A 13,383-nucleotide genomic window follows, 5' to 3' on the forward strand; every position below is an offset into this window, starting at 1 on the left:
CTGTTCCTAAAGTATTAACCAAAATTTCTATTGATAGTTCATTTCATGGTAAAATTACTTAACATGCAATGAACCTAAAGCAGTCATATTTTGTGCAAAAATTAAAATTTAAAGTTATCAAGACTGCATTATAAAAATCTTCCAAAACCTCCTAAAAATTAAATAAAAAAGGGGGATAGTGGAAAAATACCATGTAAGAAAAAATATCCTGTAAGTAAATTACATCTAGAAAAAAATTTTTACTTTGAAAATTAATTTTCACACAGCAGGACACCCATGAAAAACATATATGGTGTCAAAATAAGCCAAAGGAAAATTGTTTGGGCAAAAAATAAAGGATCCCAAGTAAAATTTATAGAAAAGAGTTCTCTATTAACCTTGGTCGAGAATGTGTTTGTATATTTTCAGAAAACAACTCCTAGACCATGTGGATTCCTGCAACAGAGAGGAATTAACAGGAATGCTCCAGCCATGAAGACATTTGGCCCTTGGGCATTTAGAAAAATAACCGACCTCGTAAAACAGCAAATAGATTCAGCTTTAGCAAAACCCATTCAGATTCATTATCAATGCCTGGAAATGGCCGATAGGTGGGGCTCGGTTTACCAAGAGCGAGAAAACCTCCAGACCCAGACTCGCTCCTTCCCTACGGGGACAGCATCTTAACCAGAGGGATGCTTACCTACGCTCTAGCCAGAGCCAGAGGTATGGGTATCAAACCGGGTGCAGAGCAAAGCATTGCAAGGGAAGGTTCAAACATTTTCAACCTCCTCTGGATTTCCCTGAGGGTACACCTGGTCTGCATAGAGGTTGACATCAATAAAAATAATGGCTCTGCCTCTCCTCCCCAAAAGATGTCAAGAGCCACACACGGTGGGCATACAAAGCCCACGGGAGGAACCAGGTCAATGTCTCCCCGGTTGGTTAAGGCCCACTCCCTTCTCTTAAACAGAGAGGGAGGAGATGTCAGGAGCCAAGAGTCAATGACAAATTAATTCTAACATTATTTCAGTAAGCTAATGAAACAGAACCTCATGGAAAACTGGTCCTCACCATAGGCCTACTTCCTCATGCCTAAGGACAAAGCATTCTTCGCATAACTACCCTCTAACCACCACACCTGCCCTCCAACCATCACATCCTTTATCTATAAGTCAGCACCCCTCACGACCCTAGTCAATTACCTAAACCCACATGACCCGCTCAGCCCCCATCCCTCCTAGACATCTCCCCTTCTAGAAACCACCTGCACCCACGGCTACTTCCTCATACCCCCTTCCCTGCCTGCAGCCCCTGCTGGCAAGCACTGATAGGTCCACAGTTCACTCCCCGCGCCCCACCTCCCACTCCCTGACTTGGATATAAGGCACCGCTGTAAGAATAAAAATTTGAGGCTTGATCAGAACCCATTTGTCTTGCCTCCATTCTTCGCGTCCCTTGTTTGTCTAGTTCTCTTAGGTTCGTCTCTGGTGTCTGCGTTGTTGCCCCGCGGGTCGGGGCAATTTGGATCAGTGTAAAGAGCATCAGCCCGTGGACTGACGGGTCCCAGGTTTGATTCCAGTAAAGGGCACATGACAGGGTTGTGGGCTCGATCCCCAGTGGGGGGCGTGCAGGAGGCAGCAGATCGATGATTCTCTCTCATCATTGATGTTTCTATCTCTCTCCCTTTCCTTTCCTTTCTGAAATTAATAAAAAATATTTTTAAGTGAATAAAATATGGCTTCTTTTCTGAATGAAGTCTTAAGCTCCTAAATAAGATAGACATTTATATAACTAACTAATGATTAAGTCAACATATTATATAAAATCTATATATATAAAAGGCAAAAATGCAAAGTGTCCCCTCGGGAGTTCCACCAGGAGACTGGGAGTTCAATCACTCGCTATGACATGTGCTGACCACCAGGGGGTGGCGCGGAACGAAGGAAGACCCCAGCCAGCAGATGGAAGGCCCTGATCAGCCCTGATCACTAGCCAGGCCTAGGGACCCTACTCGGACCTCTAGTATTTAATATTGAAACACAGTATTACTTATTGTTCATATTTCTAGTAGTCTTAAAAATTACTTCATATTTGAACTTTGCCTTGAAAATAAAGTAGGATATCATCAGGTTAAGGAAGTACCAAATAATGAATGGAGTGAAGTTGTTTGGGAGTTTAACAAGAAAAGTTTGGCACATAAATGCAAAATATTCAAAGCAGCTTTCAGCTCTGAGAGGTTGTGATGGTGAAATTTTGAAGTAATTAAGGGGAAAAAAGATCACAACAAAGGTAGATTGGCCCCTAATATAAATTAGAGTATAGATGTAATGTTAGGAAAAATGGTCAGCCATAGACAGTTTTGGAAATTGGAAACCATATTGGACATATTTATCTGGCAGCTATGGGATAGATAGAAAGGATGGAAAAGGAGAGCAAAAACTAAAATAATGAAGTTTGCTCGATTAAGATAAATTGATATATTGATGAATTACTGTCACATTGAAGTAAGATCAGGAAAGTATCCTTTTTAAAGTAACTTCTCAATTTTAGGGACTGATTTGAGCATGTTACTTGTGATAAACCATTCATTTCTTCTGCCAACATTGGCAATAGGGATTATCATCATCCACATTTCAAAATAGGAATTTCAGGCTCAAGAATATTGTCACAACTCAAAGAACAGAGCTGGAATTTGAAGCTTTTCTACATTTACTGGGCACAATTTCCTCATCTTAGAAATAGGTTGAGTAAAAGAGACCTTTCTAAACTAATGAAATTGAGATGCCCATCTGACCTAGGGAAGGATGTCCCTCAGTAGGTAGCTCTATGCGACTCCCTTTACCACAGAATGAAGAGTAGGAAAAAATACCACAAAGGTTTTATAGTAATCATTGAAATTTCACCAGCTTTTGATATTTGCTTCCTTGGTATTGTCTCTAAAAAGGTGGGGGGTTGTAAATTTTTGGTAAGGATGTAAATTACTGTGCATCCTATACCCAAGCCAGGAGAAGGCTGACACCTGGAGAAATGCCTCTGTTGTCCAGTGTGATACAGACTGAAAAAAACAGGTGCTAACCTGGATAGAAGGCAAGTGGGCCAAACTACAAAAACGGGAAGAAGGCAGAAAAAAGAAAAAGTTAAACTGTTTCAGATTCTAGAAGTGCAGGCTGTTTAGTGGACAGAAGAAAGCACAATTACTTGTGGAAAGAATAATTTCATCCCTGGTCACGTGGCTCAGTTGGTTGGAGTAATGTCCCATACACCAGTATACCAGTAGGTTGTGGGTTGATTCCTGGTCAGGACACATACCTAGATTGTGGGTTTTGATCCACAGTTGGGGTATGTATGGGAGGGAACTGATGAATGTTTCTCCATATTTTTCTCTCTCTCTCCCTTCTTCTCTCTCTCTCCCCTGCTTAAAAAAAAAAAAAAAAAGGTAATAAATAAAAATTAAAAAACAGAATAATTTCACTCTCAGGGCAAAGCTCTAGATCCTAAACTCTGCACACCTCTCCAGGTGATTGTTTAACTTGATATCAGTTTGCAGAATTTGAGCTTAGTACAGAACACAAATAGTGAGAAGTTCAGAGATTACAGGAATGAAGAAGCAGACGTAAGCTATTGTTAGCATCTTTGCATTACACACTGCCTGGCTTAGACCTAGCACATATGTTCCCTTGTCCTCCAGATTTTATTCTCATCACTTCTAAATTTAATTTCCAGAGCAGGAAGATCTTCCTCTGCTTTTATGTTCATGCTATCCCTAAGAAACAACTAAAATTGTACTGAAAATAAAATCACTTGAATGGAGCCCAGTAGACGCTTGTGAATGTGCCTGCTGTGCTCAGCAACTACCACCAGGTTGCTCTGTGGTCACACAACCATCATGACAATATAAATGGCCCTGAGGAAAGCCATCCTCCTGGAGATGGAAGAAATCTGAATAGGTATGATAATGCCATTGGGGTGATGGACAAGTGTGACTCTATTGACAAAGTAATGGCAGGGAAAGGTGGTGATAAAGCAAATATGTAACTAAAGAGAAAAGCTAAACAGGACCTGCTTACACATATTGATAAATCTGGGATACTTTGGGAGCAGCATAGAGGACTTTTCTTTAAGGTAGAAGAGAATACAGGCTAAGGAGCTTGCCAATTGTGGGCTGGTCTTCGGGTGAAGTTTTATGAACTAGAGTGGCTCCTTGTATAATTCAAGGTCACTTTGAAAAACCTTCTCAAATGCTTCTGCAGCCTTGATCCAGGCACCTTCAGTCCCCTAGACAAGATGCATTTCGCTGTCTGATTTGTTCTGTGGAGCGGCCTGCCCCAACTCAGTGCACCCTCACCGTCTGCCCACTATGTCGGGAAGGTGCCTGCATGACATCTTTCCACAGGTCACTCCTATCCCTCTGGTTTCACAGGAGTCTAATCATCAGAGCACCTATTCAGGGATAGTAGCATATTGTCACTGTTTCCCGAGTGATTGTAAACTTTCTGATGTTTGAGAATTGTCTTGTTAATAAATGGCTGCCCCCAGCACTCTGATGCACAATGTAATTCCTCAATAATGATAACTAGTGGATGGGAGGTATAAACAGCCAGGATAGGAGCCACGAGTGAGTCCTTTCTGGTGCCTATAATGTTTACAATGAGAATCTGGTGACAAGGTGGAACTTTCCGTGGAGGGGTCCAGGCTCCTTGGCACACTGAGAGCTAAATTGTGGGCTCAGGCCCAGAGACTCCCCACCTGCCCCTCCCAGGCAGCAGTATCCATTCTACTTAAACATCTATATTTCTAAGTCTGGTCCAGGGGTGTGCTAATGAAATAGCTCTTGGGAGGGGGGGGGGTGCGAGGGGAGAAAGGCCCTTTTATAATTTTTTGTTGTTGTTAATCCTCACCTGAGGATATTTTCTCCACTGATTTTCAGAGAGAGTGGAAGGGAGAGGGCGTGACAGAAACATCAACCCAGGTACGTGCCCTTGACCGGAACCGAACCCACAACCCTTCGGTCCTTGGGCTGGCACTCTATTCACTGAGCCAAACTGGCTAGGGCAAGGAAAGCCCCTTTCTATAGTGTTTGCCAACTCCTTCAGTTAAAACCCGTCTGTGTTACTCAGTTTCAAATTACCTACATGATGCCCCTATATGTAGATTTAGCAAGAAATGTACACAATTGGCTCTTACAAGCACTACTGCGGTCATTATTCTCATTCTACCCAATTAACTCCAGACAAAAGTCCTAATATTTTCAACCATCTACTTTATTCCTCATAACTCCTAGTATTCCTCTTAAAATTTTATTTCAGCCTGGCCGCAGTGGCTCAATGGTTGAGCGTTGACCTATGAATAAAGAGCTCACAATTCGAGTCACAGTTCAATTCCTTGTCACAGGCCTGGGTTGTGGGCTCAATCCCCAGTAGGGGGCATGCAAGAGACAGCTAATCAATAATTCTCTCTCATCATTGATGTTTCTATCTCTCTCTCCCTCTTCCTTCATCTCTGAAATCAATCAAAATATTTTTTAAAGTTATTTCACAGCAATAAAATAGTCACTCACCTGATTCATGTGCAGTCCTCATGGGCTAGAATGGGATGCATCACAGGAGGACTCTAAGAGATGGGCATCAGAAAGCAGAGATTTTATGCATTTGCCTAAAGACCAGAGAGTAAGCTAATGCACAAGGGATCTCAGCCTTAATACACATGAGTCAAGTCATTATGGTTCTGCAATGACACCCCCACAGCACCCAGTCCTCCAGGGCCCATCCATACATAACAGGTGCACATTTTTGTTTTCAAGAAATCCAATGTTAGCATTGCTATGGGAAATATCTCTGATTCCTTTTTAAGGGAAATTAATAAATGTTAATTCCTTTCCTAATCAGTATGTATAACTTGAAAATCAATATACAAATTATATTTTATAATTTTACTTTTAAACAGTTTTATACCTAAAGAAAAACTACCTAGTACACTGGGAAAATGCCACACTAACATGTTACATTAGTATGATACATATGTTAAAATTAACTAATACTGATGGATTGCTATTAACTAGCATCCATACTGTATTTAGACTTCATAATTTTTACCCGATGTCCTTTTTCTCTTCCAGGATCAGATTCAGGATTGCAGGTAGTGGTCATTTCTCTTTAGGCTTCTCCTGGCTGTCACAGTTTCCCAGACTTGCATTATTTTTTATGACCTTTGAAGTTCTAATGGTCTTTGGGGATTTACCTGGTGCTGTTTTCATAACAATACTGAGGTTATAGGATTTTGGGAGGAGAACTACTGAGGAAAATTGCCATTTTGAACCCCAACATGGTTTATCACTGTTGATGTTGACAGTACTAGTATTCATGTGACTGAGTGTCTTTCGGGCTTCTACACTGTAAGTTACTCTTTTTTCTCTTTCCAGAATACACTCTTTAGAAAAAAAGTCGCTATGTGCCTCTCACAATTAAGAGGTGGGAGTTATGCTCCACTTCCTTGAGGGTGGAATAACTGTACAAATTATATAAAATTAGGTGGCTTCTGGTGAAGATAGTGGTGTAGGCACATACGTTACTTGCCACCTCCCACAACCACATCACAATTACAACTACTTTGTAGAAATCTCGCTGAGCAGAAGTCCTTTAACTAAGGATATCAAGAAGCAGCCACATTGAGAATGGAAGAAGAGGCAAAGGGTGCAGAATGAGCTGGTCCTACACCCATGTGTGACACTTAAAAATTGAGAAGGATGCCCTAGCCTGTTTGGCTCATTGGATAGTGTGTCAGCCAGTGGTCTGAAGGGTCCAGGGCTCTATTCTGGTCCAGGGCACCTAACTTGTTTGCAGACTCAAATCTAGGCCTAGGTTGGGACGCATGCAGGAGGCAACCAATCGATGTGTCTCTCTCACATGAATAATGAAATGGCTATAAATATATCTATCTATCAACAATTACTATAAATGCAAATGGATTAAATGCTCAAATCAAAAGACATATGGAGGCTAACAAAACAAGACACTTACAATATTCTGTCCAAAAAAAGACTCACTTCAGATCAAAAGACACACAGATCGAAAGAGATAGGAAAAGATACATCATGAAAATGTAAAGAAACAAACACAAAAAGCTGGGATAGCAATACTTATACCACACAACATATGCTTTAAAACAAAGGCTATATAAAAGAGCTAAAAAAGGACTCATCAATTCCACTTTAGGTTATTTTTCCAAAGAAACCCAAAACACTACGTTGAAAAGATATATACTGCCCTAGCTGGTTTGGCTCAGTGGATAGAGCGTCAGCCTGCGGACTGAAGGGTCTCGGGTTTAGTTCCAGTCAAGGGCATATACCTTGGTTGAGAGCACATCCCCAGTAGGAAGTGTGCAGGAGATGGCTGATTGACATAAAAAAATCAATAAAATATAATTTAAAAAAAGAAAAAAGAAACATGCCCAGGTTGCGGGTTTGACCCACAGTAGAAGGTGTGCAGGAGGCAGCCAATCAATGATTCTCTTTCATCATTGATGTTTCTATCTCTCTCTCCCTCTCCCTTCCTCTATGAAATCAATAAAAATATACTTTTTTTAAAAAAGAAAAGACATATATATTCATGTATTCATTCCATTATTGTTTACAATAGCCAAGATATGGAAGCAACCTACATTTCCATCAACAGATGAATGTATAAAGAAGAAGTGGTGCATATATACAATGAATATGACTCAACCATAAAAGGATAAAATCTTGCAATTTGCTGCAACATAAATGCACCTAACGAGTATTGTGCTGAGTGAAATAAGTCTGATCTGACAAAAAAAGACAAATGCATATGATTTCACTTATATATGGAATTAAAAAAATAAAACACATATATAATTTTAAATAAATGCCAGATTTTTATATTAAAAGTTTTTAAATTTTATTGATTGTTTTTAGAGGAGAAAAGGAGGGAGAGAGAAACATCCATTGGTTGCCTCCTGCAGGCGCCACAAATGGGGATCAAACCCCCAACTATGGGTATATACCCTGACCGGAATTGAACCTACCATCTTTTGGAGCATGGGACATCACTCCAAGCAACTGCCTACACCAGCCAGGGCAAGATAAAATTTTAAAAAAAAATAAGTTGATGCAAAATGATCTCTATTATAGCTATAGCTTTAATGTTCTGAATAGTTCAAAACAGAGATAATATATTAAATATGTTACCATAAATTCCTTGTGCAGAGTATAGCTACAAAGTGATATGTGAAGTTATTTTTAATAAGTAAAATTATATTTCTAAAAGAAAAAAAATAAAATGTATTATTAAATGATATGAAAAATAAGGTACACATTTCATATTATCAAAATCATAATGAAAAGCTTGCAGGAATAAGTGTTTTTAAAATAATCTATATGTTTCTAACTTAGAGGACAAGAGTAAAGCCATAATAGGTATCCTATATAATAAAAGGGTAATATGCAAATAAACCAAAGGGCAGAACAACCAAACAACCAATCAAAGTGTAATATGCTAATGATATGCTAAGGCTGCTCAACCACTCGCTATGATGAGCAGTGACCACCAGGGGGAAGACAGTCAACTGGTCGACCAGTTGCTATGATGTGAACTGACCACCAGGGGGCAGATGCTCCGACCAGTAGGTTAGCTTGCTGCTGGGGTCCAGCCAATCGGGACTAAGTGAGATGGGCTGGACATGCCCTAGAGCCCTCTTGAAGTCCCTCCCCAGCCCTTTTGTGAACCAGTGGGAACCCTCGGCCTGGCCTGCACCCTCTCACAATCGCGGACCCCTCAGGGGACGTTGGAGAGCTGGTTTCAGCCCAGGCTCACAGTCCACTCCCCTTGGGAGGGTGCCAGATGTAGGGCTCACAGCTAGTGAGCGCTACTGTGGCAGCATGAGCCTCTCCTGATCAGACTGATTGGGTGCAAGCCCGCAGCAGGCACAGTGGGGCCGGGATGAGTGGGAGCAGCAGGTAGGAGCTACGAGTGGCGTTGGACTGCAGGTTTCGGCCCGATCCCTGCAGGCTACCCAGAGGGACCCCACCCATGCACAAATTTGTGCACCGGTCTCTAGTCCTATATAATAAAAGACTAACATGCAAATTAACTGAAGGACAGAACGACTGGTAGCTATGATGCACACTAACCACCAGGGGGCAGACGCTTAATGCAGGAGATGCCCCTTGGAAGTCAGTGAGCTCCCACAGGGGAAGCAGGTCTAAGCCATCAGTTGGACATCCCCCAAGGGCTCCCGGGCTGCAAGAGGGTGCAGGCCAGGCTGAAGGACCCCTCCAAGTGCATGAATTTTGTGCACCGGGCTTCTAGTAATAGAATAAACAGCTAAAGCAATCTATCATTCTGAGTAAATATTACAGCAGAGCTGCTACATCAACTCTGGGCTTCCTCTCCAGGGATTCTTGGCTCAGAGAAAAATAAATGTCAACCTTGTTTAAACCTAAAAAAAATAATAATAATAAACAGATATATAGATAGGTGCTAAATTATAGATATATAGATAGATGATAGATAGATAGATAGATAGATAGATAGATAGATAGATAGATACTAGGTGTACCAGTTAATAATGCAGATTTTTTTCAATAGATGGAGTTACACATATGTTGTTATATATGTGATTTGCTATGTATGCTATTTTGTTGTATTGACAACAAGCTTTAAAACTTCATATGTCAAATTTGCTGAAGGTTTTAACGTAAGAGATATTTTTATGCTTAAAAATGTCAAATTTTGTGCCCCCAAAAAAAGAGCATTTGTGGGAAGTTTTAATTCATTACTTTATTTTGAAGAAAAGTGCTGCTGAAAGTTATTGTATACTTCGGGAAGCTTATGGTGAACATGCTCCATCTCAAGATACTTGTAAACGCTGGTTTAAATGCTTTAAAAGTGATGATTGCGATGTGAAAGACAAAGAACATCCAGGTCAACCAAAAAAGTTTGGAGACCAACAATTACAATCATTATTGGATGAAGATTCGTGTCAAACTCAAAAACAACTGCAGAAAGATTAAATGTTGCTCAGAAAACAATTCCTGATCGTTTACAAGCAATGGGAAAGATTTTAAAGGAAGGAAAATGGGTGCCACATCAACTGAAGGAAAGACAAATGGAAAACCGAAAAGTCATCAGTAAAATGTTGCTTCAACGGCACGAAAGAAAGGTTTTTTTGCATCATATTGTGACTGGCGATGAAAAGTGGATTTATTTTGAGAATCCGAAACACATAAAATCATGGGTTGATCCAGGTCAACCATCAACATCGACTGCAAGGCCAAATCGCTTTGGAAAGAAGACAATGTTCTGCATTTGGTGGGAGCAGGAAGGTGTGGTATATTATGAGCTTCTAAAACCAGGTGAAACCATTAATACTGATCGCTACCAACAACAAATAATCAATTTAAACTACGTTTTGATCCTAAAACGACCAGAATGTGCCAGAAGACACAGCAAAGTAATTTTGCTTCATGATAACACACCATCACACACTTCAAAATCAGTTAAAGAAACGTTAAAAGATCTTGCCTAGGAAGTATTAACCCACCAGCTGTATTCAACAGACCTTGCTCCTTCAGATTGCCACTTTTCTGATCCATGGCACATGCACTTTCTGAGCAGCACTTCAAAATGTAAGAAGTAGACAAATTAGGTCTTTGAATGGTTTGCCTCAAAACAAGAAAAGTTCTATAGGGGCAGTATCCACAAATTACCTGAAAGATGGAAAAATGTGTAGCTAGCGATGGACATTACTTTGAATAAAGCACTTTTGATATTTCTCTTGAAATTACTGTGTTTTCTTTGATTATAAAATCCACATTATCAACCGGTACAACTGGTAGATGATAGATAAAATAAAATAATCTACATTTCATAGTCAATTTATGTATGCTGATACAAATTGGAATTATATTTACTAATTATCATTAAAACACAAACAGAAATATTTGATGTAATGACTCTAACATGTTATTCATTGGAAGTAATATATGTGCACACCCAATCCAGGGATGGAGTTGTACAGGAGGGGTGGAGTTGGCAGACATAAAGAGCCATAATGACTTGACCCATGTGTGTGCGATAGAGGAGTTGTTCTTGAAAGCAAATCTGAGTTCCCTGGGGTAGTGGCAACCCCTGGAGTCTTCAGGCAAATACATAAAAATCTCTGCTCCCAGTGCCTGACACTCCACATTCACCACATTCTAGGCTATGAAGACTACACTTGAAGCAGGTGAGCAAATTATATAGTGATGTGGGATAAGCTTATAGGGGGTAAAAAGGAGAATATACTACTGAAACTAAAGGACTATGGGGCCTAAGGTAAATATTTGAGAATATTAATACCTTTGTCTGACACTAAGTCAGCAGAGTAATATCTAATGCTCTCCAATCTAAAGCACAAGGTGATTTACTATCTCCTCCTAGGAAAGCATCCAAGCCCGTTAATTTGTAATCAGACAATATACTTTTGTTTGGATATTTTCATAATTGTGTTATAGATGCAATCAAACAACCACTCAGAATTGCACACTGATTTAAATTCATTAAATATTTATATAACAACAGTCCATCTTTAAACTGCCAAATGACTTCATTCCATTCTCAACCTGGCATCCTATAACCAGGTAGATTGAATTAGCCATTCTGTTGGGTTCCTATAATAGTATTTTTTTGCCCCTAACATGTTCACTTAGCATATTGTTTTATGGGATATATAAGCATCTATTCCTCTGTAAGATTGTTACCTCACTGAAAAAAAAATGAAGACAATACCCTATTCATTTTGTTAACCTAGTTGTTGTTGAAACACTGAATATGGAAAAGAATCAAATAGGTGCAATAACGTTTGAGTAAAATCTGAAATGTTGATTTCTTTATAAACAGAAAGTGAGGTCCCAGGTCATATACTCCAGGTATGACTACCTTAAACCACACTGGTGTGAGCTACACAGTCTTTTACTTGCTGGGCATTCCTGGCCTTGAGGACCAGCACATGTGGATTTCCATCCCCTTCTTCATTTCCTATGTCATCGCCTTGCTGGGGAACAGCTTGCTCATCTTCCTTATCCTCACAAAGAGCAGCCTCCATGAACCCATGTACCTCTTCCTCTGCATGCTGGCCACAGCAGACATTGTCCTCTCCATGTGCACAGTACCTCAGGCCTTGGCCATCTTCTGGTTCCATGCTGGGGAGATCTCCCTGAATCGCTGCATCACTCAACTCTTTTTCATCCATTCCACCTTCATCTCTGAGTCAGGGATCCTGCTGGTGATGGCATTTGACCGCTACATTGCCATTTGCTACCCACTGAGATACACCACCATTCTTACACATGTGCTGATTGGGAAAATTGGTCTGACTATCTTTCTGAGAAGTTATGGTACAATATTCCCCATGATATTTCTTCTGAAAAGACTGGCTTTTTGCAGAACTAACATTCTTCCACACACTGCTTGTGAGCACATGGGGTTGGCCAAATATTCCTGTGATGACATACGAATAAACATCTGGTATGGACTTTTCGTCCTAATGTCAACAGTGATTTTAGATGTTATGCTAATTTGTGTTTCATATATGCTTATTCTCCGTGCTGTCTTTCGCATCCCTTCCCAAGATGCTCGTCACAAAGCTCTCAACACTTGTGGTTCCCATGTCTGTGTCATTATTCTCTTTTATGGTCCTGGGATCCTTTCACCCCTCACTCACCGGCTTGGACACCACATTTCACCCCACATCAATGTACTCCTTGCCAATGTCTGCATTCTGATACCTCCCATGCTAAATCCCATCATTTATGGGATCAAGACCAAACAGATCAGGGACCAAATTACTTATGTCTTGCTTTCCAAAAAAATATGACTTTGGGTAAAGGAACCAAGCTACTGTTTTCTCAACATTTTTAGCTGTACATGAGGTGAGCTTTGGAATCCCTAGTAAGTGAAGGAGATTTGAGACATGTTCTTTAAAGTCTCTGATAAATAATAGAGATGAATTTCTTTGTGCCTTAGTGCGCTTTCTCCCTCAAAGTCTGAGAAATATACCATTTCACATTTTTAATTCATCCCTAGTCTACAACTCGAGAGAGGTATTTGAAAAGAGTTACATTATGGGTAATTGCTAGATTATTCTTTCCTGGTTTGATTCAGGCATGGTAAAGCGGTTGCGAGAGGAGAAAGGGAAGCAGGCAGAAACCTCTGCCATCCACATTCCACTGTAGTCTGTCCTCTGCCCTCACCTTGCCTTTCCCCCTTCCCCCTGTCTCCCTCTCCTTTTTTTTTCTCCTCCTTCTCTTCCTCTCCTTTCTCTTCCTGGTCTACTTCTCTTTCTTTCTCTCCATCACTGTAAAACACCTTGAAAGAGTTGTCTAACATTCACGATTAATATCTTTCT

The 13,383-nt window shown here is 40.3% G+C and overlaps 1 protein-coding gene across 1 annotated transcript; it reads left to right on the forward strand.

Moving 5' to 3' along the window:
* Positions 1–11,907: 11,907 nt before the first annotated feature.
* LOC307109590 (olfactory receptor 52B4-like) lies at positions 11,908–12,852 on the forward strand (the record flags this gene model as incomplete). The annotated part of the gene is made up of 1 exon (XM_079788403.1): positions 11,908–12,852. One exon carries the CDS (start codon positions 11,908–11,910, stop codon positions 12,850–12,852), a length of 945 nt encoding a protein of 314 aa, XP_079644529.1.
* Between the last annotated feature and the right edge of the window lie 531 nt (positions 12,853–13,383).

Source organism: Cnephaeus nilssonii (assembly GCF_951640355.1).
Source record: "Cnephaeus nilssonii genome assembly, chromosome: 13".
NCBI lineage: Eukaryota > Metazoa > Chordata > Mammalia > Chiroptera > Vespertilionidae > Cnephaeus > Cnephaeus nilssonii.